The following is a 17,502-nucleotide window of genomic DNA, read 5'->3' on the forward strand; positions in this document are numbered from 1 at the left end:
AAGGATTTACTATTAAATTTCCAACTCACTCATCTGTTTAAAAGGTGATGACCATAAACTCAACTGAGACACATACTCAAGCATCATCTCTCGCACTGTGGTGGACACTTTCTCTCTCGAGGTGTCATTCCAGATGAGCTCAGGGTTTTCATGCGTTCCCTCGAATATCTGAACCGCTGCCTCGGCGTTGTCTCGCATGGCGTCCATAAAGACACCGGGAAGGAAACGCATCAGCGTCAGACGCACCTAAAGGAGGAAAAATGTATCAAAGGTTGAGTTAAAGATACGAATATAGGGGAGTCTTTTCAGAGGCTTTATTAATATCTGTTCATTCTGACCTTTGGTCCGACTAGCTTGTCTGAGGTCATCTTGGAGAAAAGCTCTGCAGTCTGGGTGCGGACCTGTGGGTGTGTGCAGTTGCAGAACAGGTCCAGCAAATAAATCAGAGCACCTGTGGGAGACACAGATCAACAAAAATACTAATTAATACGACATTTAGAAAGACATGGACAGTTTCTAAGAAACCTAGTGGACTTACTGACCTTTGGCCATGGCCTCTTTGACTATCTTTGTGTTTGAAGTTAGAGCATGGAGAGTTTCCAGCACCATCTGTCTGCCTAAAGTAACCAGCAACGTCAGTCAACAAATCCATTATGAAAAATAATAACAGGGGCAGTAAGTTAAATATGTTTGTGTTTTCTTACTGGAGGGAAGTGAATGCAGCAGCAGCAACAGGTTGGACAACACCAGGGACTCGGCAATGTTGCTCACGCATTCCTGGTTTGATGTCACTGTATTCACAACCTGAGAAAAAATATTCAAATTAATGTCAATATTCAATAAAATCAAATTTGTTAAATATCAACTTGTATTTTACAAGGCAATCGAGATTAAATTTAATATTATATAGATTTGCACGTATAACATTTGTTATAGAACATAATACTACTCGATTAAAATAAGACAACATTTTTTAAAGGTTATTTAATGATTTAATACTAAAGCATATTAATTATGCAGACAAAGGATAATTATCCATCATTACCTCCAAAACGAGCTGTTGCACTCTACCGGCTCCATGAACCCGCAACAAAGAGAAGAGCAGCTTGAAATGGCCGATACACTCCGACTCAGAACCTGAAATTATTCGGAAGGACAGAGGAGGTAAGAACAGAGGAGAAAAAGCAACAAACATCTGGATTCACTGGAGTAACATCTCACCTGGGTTGTTCTTAATGACGTTGCGGAGAGCCTCTAAGGCCATCTCAGCGAAGCAGAGCCTCTCAGCATGCTGCTGGGACTCAACTTTGTTACTCTGACTCATGGCCAGCAACGTGTGGAGATACTGAGCCTGAGAGCCCACGTAGTCCAGCAGACAGGCAGCAAATGCTTTGGGGTACTAAACACAGAGCAGCATTATAAGGTCAGTTTTATTTAGGAAATAAGATTGTAGGTTGTAGTGCTCACCTCTAGGGGGAAAGTAGGCTGCTCGTTGTAAACCCGGACGAAAATCTCCCCCACTATGAGCTCTTTGTTGTGATCGTTGAACATGAAATCTGCACCAAAGCTTTTATCGTTTTCTCCCTGTGATAAAACCACAAAGCTGTTTCATGAATAACTGCGCTTGACAACTCGCTACGCGACGATTGATGAGTCTTTATTCTTACTCTCTTGATGTTTCCTTCCTGCTGACCCTCCAGGAACTCCAGCAGCTCGGCTCGGGTCCCGTTGTTCCAGATCAGGTAGGGATTCTCAGAGTTACTATTCAGCAGCTTCAGAACCTAAACCCCCAATAAGTCACACTTTAGTTTTTAAGGAGTTTATCACTGTTTAAAAAAAAAAAAAAATCATATTTGATCTTTTTAACTGACCTCAGCTGGAGACCCTGTTCCCAGCTTCCTGGAGATGAACGGTGTGAGCATTGCGGCTAAGCTCTTGCGGATGGTGGGGTTTTCCGGTGGGGTGCCATCTACGCCGTTGGTCTCTGTAACAGGATTGTTGGCGTCTGGGGGGGTGGGTGTCTGAATGTAGCCCCCCAGTCGGCTGAGGGCCACTAGGCTGAGCTTGGCCAAGCTGTTAGCCACCTCCTGCTGATTGGTGTCCTGGTTGGCCTGGACGCCGCTCTCCTCCAGCGTGTAGTCGTAGTTGAACAGGTAGATTAGAAGATGCCAAAGCACGCCAGCGTGGTACAGATGGGTCTGCAGGAAGAAGTCTATGGCGAAGGAGCTGATGCATTGCACTGCCAGGGCCGCTGTCTTTGGGAGACCCTGAAAGGAGACGAGGAGGAGAAAATAAATCACTGAACAGCAAAACCTCGTGACTGACCATATCCGTCAGATATGATGACTTATGGAGCACTTTATAGTCACAAATCAGTACAATATCTTTCAGCATCTCTTAACTGCAACATATAAACTGTTTAACAAGTAAGTCGTAAAAATGGGACAGAAGAAAAAGCTAAAATTGCGACAGAGTAACTTGCTGCTAAAGTTTTGGAGTCAAAGACAAAAAAAAAAAAAAGCACTGATTTCAAGCAAAATGGAGCTTTAACAGATGTGAAAGAAAAAGACGACAGAATAAAGCAGATTTGTAACCAGCTGATACAGTTTCTTTACAGTCTGAGCTACACATTCTGGTTTTCCTACTAAAGAGTCAACATCTAAATGACACAAGACATTAACCATAAAGCAGAAATAAAGGTTGAAAGGTGATACATTTACTGAACAGAAAATGTCCTACTGGAGTTCCTTGAACATATTTGTTCATCACCAAATAAGAGACAAACCCTTAACTATGGCAATGAATGGTGCAGTAAAATGCTGTGCCTGCCTTTCTTTTCAAATGTCTTCTCATACAAAAAGATATATTTTGTGTTATATCTTATACATATGTAAGCTAAGCTATGCAGCCAAATAATTATTCATCAAAATAATATTCTGGTGATTTAGATACTGTAAAACTGCAACACATTTTATTTCCTCAATTATGCCAAAAAGTTAAATTAAATACCCCAAAAAATCATGTTTTCAAGATCATTTCTCCTTTAGGAAAATACTTTTTCCCGCTTTAATATGCAGTAGGACACAAGTGAACCATGAAGGATGCTCACCTTTCCGTAAAACAAAATGTGACAGAGGTCCCGGATGATGTTTGGCAGTTCGATTATCTTTTCCCTGCATTCCTCAAACTGGGCTGCCACACTGTAGCACCTACAGATGTGCCCGCACACCTTCAAGGAGTCGTCAGAGAAACCGGGTTTTAGAAATTACAGCAAACAAAGAACATGGCTTTCAGGGTAAATCTTTACTCTTCTAAAGACTGACATTTTTAGAATTCTCAAATCTTTTTATTGCATTTTTAAATTATATATACAAAAACACCTGTATGAAATTATAGAAAAGATGTTTACAGTCATCAACCTATACATGTGTTACCTGAACAGCCATGTCATCAGGCTTACTGGATGCAGTCAGCACAGCAACACACCGAGAAAGTGCTTCCAGTAAAATCTGCGCAAGCACATTTTTTTCCCCTCATTAACCAACAGGGTAGAGGTGGACATTTCATATGAACATGGCGACATTCAGAATTGGTTAAAATACTGATACCTCAATCCCGTTCTCCCGCCGCAGCTCCTCGGCGTTAAGAGCCGAGCAGTTCACCGTGTGGAAGGCCAGCTCAGCGGCGGCCGGGAGCAGAGGCGACGTTTTGGAGAAAAGCTGCGCATCGTCTGTCTCCATTTTGATCGTTTTGATGAGCATAGGATAACCAGCGTACTTGTACGGCTCCAGTTCTGGAGAAGTAGTCAAAGTGTCAGTATTAGTAGAATATAACAGCGCTAGCTGCTTTTACATGGGTAGAGCTGATGCTTAAATCCATGCTGAAACCTTTCTGATGTCGATTGAAAAGGATGCTCTGAGTTTTGAGGATCAGGATGATGTTTTCTGGGTCAGGACCGTCTACGATCCGGGCAGACTTTGTGCAAAGGAACTCGTACGCTTTGTTAACTTTCTCGAACATGTCCTGGAAGATGAGTAAATACAATAAGGATTCTAAGCCTAAGCAAACATTCATCATGAAAATAATAATTTTACACACCCTTCCTTCTGGGTTTTTGTCAGGATGATACTTCTGCGCCAGTCTGAAGTAAGCCTTCCTGATTTTACTCTCCTCATGCCTGAAAACACAAAGGGCAACATTAAGTAATTGTCTACATAGTTTTCTACATTTCTTTCAAATAAAAAGGTAAAAAACGTGACTAAATAAAATCCAGTCAAACCATTAGCCATCAGTCAACACCTAAAAATAAATCCAGATGTTCTCTAAGGGCCTCAAAGGTTGATTGTTATGTGATAGATCAAAACTTGTTGATGTGTTAAAATGATAAACTCAAAATCCAGACCTAAATTTCGTTCAAAATATGTGGCACGGATTGAAAATGAAAGTGCACAGAAGCTCTCTATCCAATCTGATTGAGTCTTAACTATTTTGCAAAGAAAAATGGGCAAAAATCCAATCTCTAGGTGTGTTTAAGCTGACACCACCCAAATCTCTTGTAGATGCAGTCGCACCAAAAAGGTAATATTGATGAAAAGGGGCTGAATGAAAATATTTGAGTCAGTTTAACTTGTTTGCAGTGTACTTTGAAAACTACAGCAGTAAATTTCTTCCACTCACTGGCCCTGTCCTTTGGGGAGGTTGAGAACATCGTACGCGTCGTCCACAGACATTGAGGGCGGCTTCTTCTCCACCTCCCGCTTCCAGGCTTCAAGAGTGTCTTTCAGCAGCTTCACCTTCATTAGTAATGACAGAAATTGATTATAATACTTAAATAATAAGAGTCTTAGACCACAAAAGGTAAAGAAAACTCACAGCGTCTCTTATAGGCCAGTTGGGGAAGCGGATGGTGTCGCACAGATGCCTGAGGTAGTAAATGTTGCAGAAGAGTTCGTTGTCTAGCTGAGGGAAGCTGATCACAGGGATGGGGCAGTACTGGTAGAGAGCTCGAGTGTTGCTCTGCAGCCTGGGGCTAAAATCAGCAATATGGGCAGCAATCTTCTCAATCATCATTCGCCTGAAACGAAATAAGAAGCAGGCATAGATCAAATAACAGAAGCATTCATTGCTGCGACAATAACGTTACAAATAAACTCGTTTTACAAAGCAGAGGTCACTTCTCACCTCATCTCACTGCTCCAAATGGCCTCAGGTGTGTCAAATTCGCCAAGGAATATCTCAGAGAAGCGCTCAGCTTCGTAGTTCTCCAGGTAACACACCATGGCTTCTGGTAAAGCTGGTCCCAGAACGCTGCGCTGTACGATGTCCTGACCTTTGGACTGCACAAGCAACATAAATGAAATAACATTTTAATCTCATTTCTGTCACAGAATCTTGAATTACAATGTCAGTGTCATGATAATCACCTCCTCTGATTTGAAGGCTTGTTTTAAATGAGTGTACTTCAGGAACCTAAAAAGAAAAGAGGAATTTCACAGATTTTATTTCATGCATCCTACACACCAGGATTTCTAAGCACCTAGGTGAGAAAATTACAGGCTATTCCAGACTAATATCTAATATTCTTATTGCTTTTTAGCCAACGTTCAAAGGGTGAAAACTGATTTTTTACCCTTTAAAATCCATGATGTTTCAACCATTATGAGTCAAAAATAGAGGGAAGGAGGAAGGAAAGAAAAGAAAGAGAAAGACACAAAGGCAGACAAGGAAAAACAAAAAGAAAGAAAGACACAAAGAAAAAATAGCCGAATGGTGTGATTTTCTGACACTTGGGATATTTCTGTGATATAATGGAAAGCCCAGATGGATGAAATGACGTAATTTATAGAAAATGGAAATGTTTTCCCAGACTCCATTTCCTTCTTCCATACTTTTGCAGATCTGGAAAACAACTTAAGTCATATTTCACACCTGTTCTAAAACTAAGCCCAAGTCCAAATGTTTAATATGTTTTTAGCAAGATTAAAACTCAACCCCGAGTTTCATCTACAAGTAGGCATGCAGGCTGAAAAGAGCAATATTCCAAGATGATGCATGCCCCTAATAATAATCCTTGTGATGCGTTATTACCTTGCAACAGGAAGCACGTTGGAGCCAGTGTACATCATGATGAAGAAGAAAACCCCTGTTAAATAGAGGCGCTGTAGATTTGGGTTGTCCTGCATCACCAAGTACAACAGGTTGGCAACTTTTTCCACCAGAATGGGGTCAAATGTCAGCAGCAACTGAGAGGAACAGGAAAACAAGAAAAACCAACAAATAAATTTCTGCCCAGGTATAATACACCTGTATCACCCAAACTGTAGACATACCTGGACAATATGTGGGAGACAGGCATTGTCGCTAATCATCCTCTTGATTTTAGGTAAAGGTCGGATGATGGCGTTATCCTGGTCCCTGCACAAGAAATAAAAGCAGTTGCCCAGATTATTAGTCTTCATGAGCTTTTTCTTGAAACTGGAGGAAAAAAAACAGAAAAGAAGCAACAATCACCTGCTTGGGTAATACGAGCACATGGTGATGAGCATGTTGAGGATCATTGTAGCCAAGTCGGACTCGTTCATCACTGGCTGGCCTGTGGCCAAGAGGCACCACTTCAGCTGAGGGATGGCCTGTAGGGGGCGCCAACCGTCCATCCCTTGAGCCCAGCAGCGCGTCTTTGCTGTCAGGACACCCGTGTTCCAAAACTCCTGCATCTGGAAAGAAGAAAGAAAAGACTGCATCAGAACTAGAATCTGAACAAGGAAGAAAACATATATACAAGTAGTAAAAAAATAAAGTAACTGCATAAAAAGAAAAAAAAAGATGATCCAAAAGCCAATGTGACTACTGCTCACCTCCTCAAAACTAAAAGGTCCTCTTCTTTCTTTATCTGCATTCCCAAAGTACCACTCTTTCTCACCCTCCCTCTTCATGTCTGGTGATGCCTCCAGAACGTTGCTCTGTGGAAAAACACAAGAATCATGTTTAAGACTAAAGAGACAATTTTTAAATTATAGGTTCCAAAATTGGGGTTTTGGCACCCAGTGGCTACTGGTCAAGGTTATAAACCATAGTGATTTCAAAACCTGGTGTGAAACCTAAAAGTGTGTTAAAATGTTTATTTTCTTGCATTCTTATTATTTCAGTTTTTAAATTGAGTTTTATTGTGTTATTTTAGTAAAAATTAAAAAAAACTACTGGAATTATTTATTATGGTCTTAAATGATTTCTAACCAAACTCAGTGCAGGACCACACAACTTTACAGTTTTTACCTGAAGTGGAACGGTAGCTCTACTGGTGTGCAGGTGGGCTAAAGTAAGCAAGTCCACCATGATACGAACTCCGTTTGAATCCATCACATCCTTCACATTTTTCTGCACAAAAAAATAAAAAGGAATCATAAAAATGTGAGTAAGATAACACACTTGTGCAAATTTGTTCCCTTTTTCCAGGTTACCTTATGTAGAATGAGCTTGTTGAGGAAGAGGATCAACCTGTCCCTCTCTAGTTTGTCTGTACACTATGAAAATAACAAGATTTCAGAATTTACTTGTGGATAGTACACAAAAAAAATATCACCTGCACTGTTAGCCAGCACATACCCGGTCCAGCATGCCAACAATGTATTTTGTGTCAGTGAAAGGACCAATCTCCTCAAAGCACTTGCCGTACACAATTGCAAGCGCCTGTAGGCACAAGCACTTCATCATGACTTTGGGTGTGAGTAAAAAGCGATGGTAGAGCTCATTAAAAAACTCATATCTGCAAATAAAAAGAGGCATGACGTGAATCATACTTTAAGGAGCTGGTGTTCAACAATCACTGTGGACAAATGGGGTAACTGGAATCTTACGATCTCTTGATGGCACTCGATTCTTCATTTTCATCTTCTTCCAGCAGCAGACGCAGGTAATAATCTCCTATTTTTATCTCATCAGAAAGGCACTCGTATTTCACCTGCACAGATTTACATGCAAATTTTCTGTGATCCCACAGATTTCTGAACAAGAAGAAAAAACACATCCAGGGTGGAAGTGTGTCCAAACCTCAAACTCCTGGTGATTCCAGGAGATGACGGTGACGTTGCCGAGCTCACGGTCCACACTGAAAGCACGCATCTCTCCCTCCAGAGCGTCACGCAGCTCCTCCCTCGTTTTAAGGTTCCAGATGAGGTTGGAGCGCGCATGGTCCAGCTGGAATCTTTAATAACAATGGTTTTATTCTTGCAAACTGGAACGCTACTAATGCATAATTTCAACCAAACAGTTTAGGGATGTTTAAAATAAAACAAACAGCACTTCAGCTACAAAAGTTTGCTGTGGAAATATGACAAAAGTAAGTTATGCGTCACATATTAAATTTTATTTGTGATTAAAATGAGCTACCTGTAATAAAACAGTTCCCAGTTTGATTCAATCTTAATTCTCTGTCTTCTCTTCCTCAGGATGACAGGCTTTTGGTTTGGATTCTGAAAACAAAAAAAACAAACCTTTTAATGCTCGTTTTAGTTGCTTAGTATCATAGCATCAGATCTCCAAGATTTCAGTAAAACTGAAGATGAAACGGAAACAACATGAGTAGACTTTTAGAAAAGATGATGGAAATTAAAACACTTCAAGGGTCAATTTGCCACTTCATCAATTCACCTCATTTTGCCCAACTTTTATTTTGACCCTGTAAATAAATTATTCATCTAGTTAACCTGATCTGCACTTAAAGGGTGCTTTAAGTGCCACAAAGCTGAGACTTAAAGGGTGCTACCCACTTTCCCAACTGTTGCTGTGCATTGCTGGTCAGCTGACTGAAAGATTGCTACACTTTTTCCTCACTGATGACATAAACATCTAAGTTATTTGTAAATATAACTTATATGTTATATTTCTTAGATATAACTTAGATGTAAAACAAAATCTGTACAATCAAGGTGTGAAGACTAAAAATAGCGTCAGTCTTAGTGACCTGACAGCCCAACTAATTACCTAATGTTAACTTGTTAAATACAGCAGTGTGGCCATAAGAAAACCACTAACCAGAGAAAAACGCATTAATTTGATTGGACTTTGGAGCAAAGGAAGAAGCTCATGTGGTCAGGTAAGTCCAGAGTTACCCTCTTCCAGAGTGATGGGCACTTCAGGGTAAGAAGAGAGGTAAATGAAGTGATGCACCCATCATGTCTACTGTAGCAGTGCTACAATGAGTTGTTCAGGTGGCTGAGATATTACTTAAACACACAAATCACCCACCACAGAATCTGCTTTTCCATATAGTAGCACACAGGAAAACAAATAAAAAATGATGCCGCAAGTGTAGCAAAACAGTGCTGGATGGGAAATTCTACTAGGTAAGTTGTTCTCCTGTTTTAGACAAGTTTTTTTTATTTTTGACCCAAACCTTCAGTAAGTTACTAGAAGCTACAAATACTTAATTCACTGAGTGTTAATCTCTGGAAGCTGCATGTAATATAAGTAGAATATGATTTATTATTTACTCGACTGTATGTTCAACTGTTTTTTGTTTGTTTTTCATTTTGTTAGGATAGTAACTGGTAACAGGAAAGAAAAGGCCTCAGAATGTGAGATGAAAACTGGAAAATGGTTATTTATGAACTGTGAGAAAATAAAATGAAAAGGAACACGTGAAACCCATTGGTTAGCCCTACTTACCAAGTTGTTTCTGTCCTGCTGCATTGTTTGACAGCACAGAAACCAGATGTGACAGAGGGGAGGGTTGGGGATAGAGACACAGAGAGGTTATTGTTCCTCAGATCAAACAGATCAATCACAACAAGGGTCATAGGTCATTACTTTGTGAATATTAAAGAGCCTGACATGCAAAGCAGTAGCTAAATCTTTAATATTCAAAGGGTGAGTAGATTTCTGTGTTTTTAATCACAGCAAAACAAATCAACAGGTTAAAAGTTAAGAAATGGATGCATGTGGTTGAGGAACAGTGAAGAGAGCAAGCATTTCAAATACTAAGTGTTAACTGATGATTTCGAGCACTGAAAAGTAAAGATGCAAAAGATGTCAGATTGTAACAGAAAACCTGAAAGAGGAATGGATTTAAGCAACCGAGACATAAACGAACAAGCAAAAGTGAACCAAGGTTTTATGAACCAGTTTCAATGACAACACACACCCACTTATTTCCTGCCAAACAAGTATTAAGGCCAAATAGCAAAGCAGTTTTTATAAACACTTAGATTGCATTTAAAGTTAACCTCATAAAACTTCCCAGCAATGCCTCTCTAAAAGAGACCACATGCTTTAGATAAAAAATTAAATATTTACTAAGATACCCTGTAAAATCCAGCACCACAGCAGACACTGCTTTCATGCAAAATAACAGCAGGAATGAGTTTGGCTCTGCGATCTGCAGCAGCGGTCCACATCAGCAGCAGGAGCAACATCTTAGCAGCCAGCAACAGAAGTAATAATCTGTCTCAAGGCAAAAGCTACAAGAGCTCTACTAAAAGAATACATGTTCACCTCCTTCTGGGCAATGCCCATTTTATCCCTCCAATGCATCAGCACCAGGTCAGCTTTCTCCTTGGCAAACTTCTCCACCTCTTTGGCTGCTTTACCTGCAATTCTCTGCCACTCAGGCACCTTGTTGCGATTTAACTGATCCTACAGGAAGGAAGAGCAGAAGAGTAACAGGAATTTATTTTATAGTCTACTGCAATTACAATGAAAATATGTTGGGGACAGAAAACCTAAAATTTGTGACATAACTGAATTACTAAACTCCTTAGTGTGCATAAGTTTTATACAACCGACAGGATTTGGGGGGGTCAGGTGGGACATGTCCCCTGGATTGTTTCAGAAGGAACTCCTTAAATGGTTCTTACCATTTAATGACAACATTACACTACATTAAATTCATACTGGTCAAGCACTAGGACCAAACAAGGTGTGATTGGCCATCTTTGCAGTACCTGTGCTTGCACTAGAAAACTTGTAAAACTAGCTGGCCAGGACTTCTTGCTCAAGGACATAGTGCATAACATTCGGAAAATGCTTTAGCATCATAATGATTGATGAGAAAAGAAGTAGTGAGGACAATACGGCTTTTTAAAAACATTTCTTAACCTCAGATATAGGAATGAATATGACAGTCATCACCTACATGTCCCAAACATTGGGAAAAAAAAGAAAAGTTGGGAAGAAAAAAAAAAACGCATACCGAAGCGATTTTTAAGTTGTCCCGGATGTGCATTCTGTCCACGTCTTTCTCTGGAACTGGGTCAGGACTGTCCAAGTAAGCCAGCAGGCCGGTTGGCTGCAGACATAAAAGCAAATTAGTAACTTTAGTGTACAAGAATACCAAAACAAATGACAGGCAGGCCAGATAAACATTGGAGGACATTCTTCACATTCAGCGTCAATGTAAGAGTTCAGAAGTGTACCAGGATTCTCTTGAGGAGGTTCATAGCCACAGGGTTCTCCGCTGTCCACAGTCCCACCAGGTGACGACTCAGCTGCCTGAAACAGACAGATTAGACGTATGGCATTTATGTTAAGTTACATGCTTCTCACAAGTAATAACAAAAAAAATCTAAGTTAGTTCAAAATAATTATTTTACTCTAAAGAAGCACATAATGTGTGCATTTATTGAAGGCTGACCTGTTGGTGAGCATTCGCTGGTCTGTGCTGACTGTGAATAAAGACGTGTGCAGGTGTCTTGGTAAGGCCCCTTCACTCAGAGCCAGCTCTTGCATCTTGGTGGCAATTTCCTTGTCTCCTTCCTAAATATAAACATTTAGAAACACAGATCAATACCTGATAAAAATGACCAAGGATTTAGAGAATAAGTTCATTTAACAAAACACTTGCCTCAATTATAGCTTTCATCACAAGACCAGCTCCTTTTACGATTGCCATGGAAGGATGCTGGAGATAGGATTAGTTTGATTTAAGTCACTTAAATTGCAAAACATTTATTGCAACAAAGAATGTGAATTATTTGCAGCCTTAGCCTTCTTGCCTGGAATAGTTTGAATAGTGTTCGCCCGTCAGAGGCAACCATCTCAAGCAGCATGTCAAACTGCTGCCCTTCAGTGGTTTCACTGTAGGGGGCGCAAAGCGCAAACGTTAAGAAGTCCAATAAGGAGCTGATGACCAAAGCTCCAGTTCCATGGTCCTGTCAAAAACAATTGAAAGAGGGAAAAAAACATAACTGAACACCAAACTGCATTTAAGTTTAAGCTTCAGCAAAGCTCCTGACAACTGGAAGGATAGTTACCACATTGGTGATAAATTTTTCAAGAAGGTTTTCCAGAAACTTCTTGGAGGACAGAAGAGAGGCCTTATTTAGCTGTTCTTGTCTCAGGTCATAGTCATCGTGCATGGGCTACAAAAAGACAGAATAATCTCAACCATGGTAAACTATGATGCAATCCCCTCCACAATTACTTCTATCCATCTTTCATTGCAATATAGTGGATCCCTGCCTAATTCAGTTTCTGTGGCTTTTTCTGTGGGAATGCAGCTTAGGAAACTCAAACACCAAGGTGCAGCACTACTTGACATGCTATTGGTTGGTGTTTGGAAAGCAGCCAGCCCAGAAGTGACATTTATTTTCCTCAGCGCTGACTGGCTGTAACTCCCAAAGGGCGGAGATAACATGCTCACGTTTGTAAAGGTAGGACAAGTCTCCGAAAGAACTATGGTTTGGAAGGATCTACTTATTTTCCAAGAAAAGACACTGATCAAGTTATCAACAAAATGTAAATAATAAATGCTCATACGCAATTTCAAGGAACCTTTAGGTGTGTCAGTTAAATAGTTAAAGTGGAAGTTTTTTCCAAACTCTGGAAAAGCGCTGAAATTAAAAATTAGGATATTTTTTCCATTTTTAAATAATTTGTATAAAGGTACTGAATTAGCCTATTTCTTGCACATCTTTACAGATTTCAGTAATCATGGAGGATCCTGTAAATACAAGACAGTAGAAATAATATTTAAAATACACTTACACACATAAGAGCACAGAGCATGTCAATAGCAGCATGAGTCACACCATTGTTGTTCCTTTTTAAAGCTTTGACCGTTTTTACTCCCAACTTTTCCCTGAACCTGCAACATACAAACACATATAGAAACTTAAATAAAACACAAAAGAATGACCTTGCTCCAATAAATTCATCACTGTTAATGAGAATAACCAACAAATTAATATAAATGCCGGTCTGGGGCTGGATACACGAATAATTCATTGCTTCTTAAGTGACTTGTTGTTTCTTTTGCTTAAATAAAATCAACATTTCTGAAATGTTTGAGTATTTTTATGAGTCTGAGAGGAAACAGCAAGCTACAACAGCAATGAATCTCTCAGGGAAGCCTATTCTGGCTCCTCAGCCTCACAAGCTACAAGGAAAAATGGTCAATTACAGTTCCTCTCATACATCTCAGTGACCCAAGAAGAATGCCAAAATAAATAAAAAGGAGCAGAAAACAGAATGGGTAACAGCAAATAATGAAAAGTGATATGGAAGCGTAAAAACAAAAATGATAAAATGCTGAAGACAGGAGGCCAAGATGTATTAAGACAGACTGTCAGGCTGAAAAGGATCTAATTTCTGACTTGCTTGTCTAAAGGCTTCAATAAAAAGTGATGGATGACAGTGGAAAAAGAGGGGAAAGACATAAAATACAGACAAAAAGGGCAGACTGAGATGCATGGATTCATATTTACGTTGCATCTGTGAGTCCAGACCCTTGACCAGACCTTGGAATAACAGAGCATGCCTGTTACCACCAGCAGCTCAGCATGGCAAGATTTTAATAAATGAAGAACAAAGTGCTGCCGTCTTACTTAGGCAGCTGGGTGAAGGCCTGGAAGCCGGCCTTGGAGGCTACCAAGCGTCGGATGGCCTGGAAATGGCTTTCCAGCTCCGAGTTCAGAGTCGGCAGCTCCACTTCCTGGGCTAGCAGGGCCAGGATGGCATTGTTGATGAGCTTCTCCTTGTTCTCAGAAAAAAGACCCTGGACCGAAAAAAGACAAAGGTTTCAGTCCGAGTCCAAGCTGGACAGAGAAACAAAAACTGATCAAACTCACATCTTGGGTAACTGCATGGAGAACTCCACTGTATGATATATTGGCATTGAATCTGAACACTGCATCTGCAAAGGTTCCGCCTGAGAAAAGCAGAAAAGGTTTAAATATAAAAAGAGATAGACTTTCTGAAAAAATTAAAACTTTTGCAGAATTACATTTTCAAGACTTTCGGAATGTATACCAATATTACCAACACATGTTTTTACAGTAATCTTTTTTTTTTTAACATACAACTAACTTATTGAAAACCTCAAAGAAAGAAATAAATGCTTTTAAACTCTGACATCTGCTCCTGAAAGATTTAGAAGTCTAAATATAACAGCATCATTCTTTATTATCTTCTTTATGAACATAAATCTGTCTCTCTACTCATTATAGTCATATTTCTATAAAAATATTTATGTGCATTTTGGAGTATCGCAGTAGAAAAGGTTAATGGGAACAGCACAATTTTAAATAATTTTCTCAATTTCAAAAAAAATGTTTTGGGTCATTTGAGGTGGTTTTTGGCTTATTCAAAAAGAGTTTATGCCCCAAAGCCGAGATGGAAACACATTTGTCAAAAAAAGTTCTGATGTAGTGAACTCTCCCAGTCCAAACTTCCAGAACAGCGGGGGAGGACTCTTTCCAGTTTTCTGTGACATGTGGCCCATGATAGTTTGAAACATGGACCACCGGAAACATCACCCCGATGATTGTTCATCACCTGGGTGAAGACAGGTGATGAACTCATAAATAACACCTGGGTGATGAACAATTATGCTTTCCGTAGTCTGGTTGATTCGCTCCAGACCAGTAGATAAAAACACTTCTAATTGCATTTTCGAGACATTTTAAAATTTTGCTCAAAATACACATGACAATTGGATGGAAATATAGACATAGAAAGCTCAGTGTTTCTGTCTGAAATGAAACCCCACTCAGAAGAAGAGCTTTAACTCACCAGGAGGCGGCGCTGCCAGGAATCTGAGATGTAAACTCTCCACCTCCTCCTCCACCGGCATGCTGAGCAAACCCCATCTCTGCCCTCTCTGCGTGGGGGCCATCTTGACACACACGTCCCTGTTGCCCGATGCTCTGACTCCATCCAGGAGGCTGGCTAGAAGGGAGTCCCTGGACACACAATTGAAAAACAAGTCTGTGTTATTGGGTGCAAAGCAAATTAAAGGCTGTGAAGCACAGTCACATTTGTGCAAAGTTAAAAACACTCAGGGTTGTAAAGCTAAAGCAAACATAGAAAGAGATTTGTGTTTGCAGACCTTTCAGTGGAGGAGTACTTCCTAATCTGGCCTCGGATGAATTCCACTGTAAACACCTGAGGGTTATCTACATCACAGATGAGTGCAAACACCTGAGGGTACAGCAACACAGAGTTGGAGGAAAAACTTCACAATTCTAGATGTTTACTTGCAGTTAATCGCAATGAAACAAATATTATTCGACATTTAGATTTGTCAGAGTAAAACTGAGCAGTAACATTTTTAGGACTTTATGATGTTTGTGTTACGTCTCACCTCTCCAAAGGGTTTGAGTGTGACTATGTTATAGGAAGCAGGATCGCGCTCCACTAGACATGTTTCTGTGAGGGCAAGGATTCGCTTAACCGGCTCCTGGAAAGCAGAACAACACACCAAGATTATAATACCAATAAACATTAGCTGCTGAAGCAAGCAGCTGACACTGAATTAAATATTTCATCCTGCTAAGACAAACGGACCCAATTAAACAAAGATGGAAGTGACATTATGATCTAAAAACTTAAATTTGGTGTATAAACTTTTACACCAAGTAGAAGTGGTGAAATGAACAGAAATGAAGTAAAACAAATTTGTCTGGAAAGATCAATTATAAATCTCTGCAGAGAATTTATTTTCTTGTGCCAACAGAAACTTTTGCTGTTTGGAGACGTTTTCAATTTGTCAATATCATTTTGAAAGCTCTCTCTGTACATATTGGTAAATTAACAACAAAGTGTTCGACCATTAAAAGCAAATGGGTACAAGGTAACACAAGATCAGACTAAAACCTACATTTCCACAGTGGAGATGGTTTCATCATACAAGTAAGAATATGATAACTTGTCCTTTGGTTTCTGCATTAGATAATGGCTAAAACAGTTATCTATATTATAGCAATGAAGCTGACAAAAAAATCATCCAAACTATCCAGTAAATCAATTTATTGTGCATTTTTAAATAGAATAAGTCAGATGCATCTTTAATTTATTAAATATTTTTTATAGTTCCTACCGAGTGCCGTGTTGTGATCTTCTGCACCACGAACTCAGCCAGAGAAGTGATGCTCTCGTCTGAGCTGTACTTTCCCAACCTGTCTGTCACGAAACCCTCAAAGGTCAGAGCCTCCTTCCTCAGGCGTAGCATGATGCCGATGTAGTTTCCAGCATGTTCGATGGCGCTCCGGATGATTTCATCTCGATGCTCAGAGGCAAACAGATGCTAAAAGAAACAAGTGACTGAGAATCCTGAATTTGCAGTACATGAAGATAAAAACAGACAGCTGAGCACATAATTAAACTTTTCTATGTACTTTTTAATGATGCATACCAGTCTGCTGAAGCCACCGTAAAGGATGCAAAATCCTCCCTGGTAATCAGAAATCTCGACAAAGCCCTCTATGTTTCTGTAGTCGTAGCTACACACCACTCGGTTAGTGTGAGGGTCGATTTGGTCGATGCCACCAGGGGTCACCTCTAAATTAACCGGCTTCCGCATGTCGCTCCAATGATGCTTGTAGCAGTTGTAACGCTGTGAAATGTTAATCACACGTATGTTATAAAACAACAATAGTCATTAATATGGCAAACATTCAGGTCAAGACTTTATCTCTTAGAAAACCTAAGATAAAAGAACAACAAATTATATTTCTGACCATTAGTTCTGATTCAACTGGTTATGTGAACCCGTTTTTCCAGAAGTATACATTTTCTCTCAGTTCCTGGGATTGTCAAGAAATTTCAGCAAACTAAATGTTGCTATCAACATGCATTTATGCACATTTTTCATCTCATCTTCACAATGTTAAGATCTTCTAAGGACCAGATCATTTGAGATTTTTTAAAACCTTCATTGAAAGTGGGTGTGTTTATTTACTTAGCAAAACTCACTAAACCAAGAGTGTAGTGAGTTTCATTTGCCGATATTTTTAGTTTCTTTATTAGATATCAGTACTTACCCTACCAGTGATCTTCCCTTCTGAAAACTCAGTTCTGAATCTCTGCAAATCAAAAATAGAAAGACACAAAAACAAAATTAATTTTTGTTGGCGTTTTCCAATGCTAAACTCACTAATCTACAATTTGAAACCACCTCATCTGCTGATTCACGTTTGTGTTTCAAAACTAGAGAATCATTTGGTCATTCATAAAAATATTTGGAAAACCTGACTGAATTCGGCACAGACAAAAACATTAGACAAAATATTT

The 17,502-nt window shown here is 39.7% G+C and overlaps 1 protein-coding gene across 7 annotated transcripts in view; it reads right to left on the reverse strand.

Moving 5' to 3' along the window:
• dnajc13 (DnaJ heat shock protein family (Hsp40) member C13) overlaps nt 1-17,502 on the reverse strand; it is a 33,282-nt gene that overhangs the window by 3,998 nt on the left and 11,782 nt on the right. For 5 of the 7 annotated variants that reach the window (XM_032551325.1, XM_032551331.1, XM_032551326.1 and 2 more), the window contains 45 exons: nt 17,253-17,294; nt 16,625-16,825; nt 16,310-16,516; nt 15,575-15,670; nt 15,320-15,411; nt 15,004-15,173; nt 14,061-14,140; nt 13,818-13,987; nt 12,979-13,078; nt 12,246-12,353; nt 11,988-12,143; nt 11,837-11,893; nt 11,627-11,748; nt 11,409-11,484; nt 11,186-11,281; nt 10,489-10,629; nt 9,664-9,681; nt 8,386-8,468; nt 8,047-8,200; nt 7,854-7,957; nt 7,603-7,762; nt 7,458-7,520; nt 7,273-7,374; nt 6,855-6,959; nt 6,511-6,713; nt 6,330-6,414; nt 6,088-6,242; nt 5,424-5,469; nt 5,182-5,336; nt 4,873-5,074; nt 4,678-4,793; nt 4,099-4,177; nt 3,888-4,023; nt 3,609-3,793; nt 3,435-3,509; nt 3,110-3,229; nt 1,872-2,267; nt 1,668-1,781; nt 1,468-1,584; nt 1,222-1,399; nt 1,046-1,137; nt 705-804; nt 543-617; nt 339-451; nt 77-246 (listed from right to left, as the gene is read on the reverse strand). In XM_032551325.1, coding sequence (XP_032407216.1) covers nt 77-246; nt 339-451; nt 543-617; nt 705-804; nt 1,046-1,137; nt 1,222-1,399; nt 1,468-1,584; nt 1,668-1,781; nt 1,872-2,267; nt 3,110-3,229; nt 3,435-3,509; nt 3,609-3,793; nt 3,888-4,023; nt 4,099-4,177; nt 4,678-4,793; nt 4,873-5,074; nt 5,182-5,336; nt 5,424-5,469; nt 6,088-6,242; nt 6,330-6,414; nt 6,511-6,713; nt 6,855-6,959; nt 7,273-7,374; nt 7,458-7,520; nt 7,603-7,762; nt 7,854-7,957; nt 8,047-8,200; nt 8,386-8,468; nt 9,664-9,681; nt 10,489-10,629; nt 11,186-11,281; nt 11,409-11,484; nt 11,627-11,748; nt 11,837-11,893; nt 11,988-12,143; nt 12,246-12,353; nt 12,979-13,078; nt 13,818-13,987; nt 14,061-14,140; nt 15,004-15,173; nt 15,320-15,411; nt 15,575-15,670; nt 16,310-16,516; nt 16,625-16,825; nt 17,253-17,294 — 5,615 coding nt within the window. The remainder of the gene's footprint in view (nt 1-76; nt 247-338; nt 452-542; nt 618-704; nt 805-1,045; nt 1,138-1,221; nt 1,400-1,467; nt 1,585-1,667; nt 1,782-1,871; nt 2,268-3,109; nt 3,230-3,434; nt 3,510-3,608; nt 3,794-3,887; nt 4,024-4,098; nt 4,178-4,677; nt 4,794-4,872; nt 5,075-5,181; nt 5,337-5,423; nt 5,470-6,087; nt 6,243-6,329; nt 6,415-6,510; nt 6,714-6,854; nt 6,960-7,272; nt 7,375-7,457; nt 7,521-7,602; nt 7,763-7,853; nt 7,958-8,046; nt 8,201-8,385; nt 8,469-9,663; nt 9,682-10,488; nt 10,630-11,185; nt 11,282-11,408; nt 11,485-11,626; nt 11,749-11,836; nt 11,894-11,987; nt 12,144-12,245; nt 12,354-12,978; nt 13,079-13,817; nt 13,988-14,060; nt 14,141-15,003; nt 15,174-15,319; nt 15,412-15,574; nt 15,671-16,309; nt 16,517-16,624; nt 16,826-17,252; nt 17,295-17,502) is intronic. The other 2 variants (XM_032551329.1, XM_032551330.1) reach the window with 2 other exon arrangements.

Source organism: Xiphophorus hellerii, chromosome 21, assembly GCF_003331165.1.
Source record: "Xiphophorus hellerii strain 12219 chromosome 21, Xiphophorus_hellerii-4.1, whole genome shotgun sequence".
In the NCBI taxonomy this organism is placed as follows: Eukaryota; Metazoa; Chordata; class Actinopteri; order Cyprinodontiformes; family Poeciliidae; genus Xiphophorus; species Xiphophorus hellerii.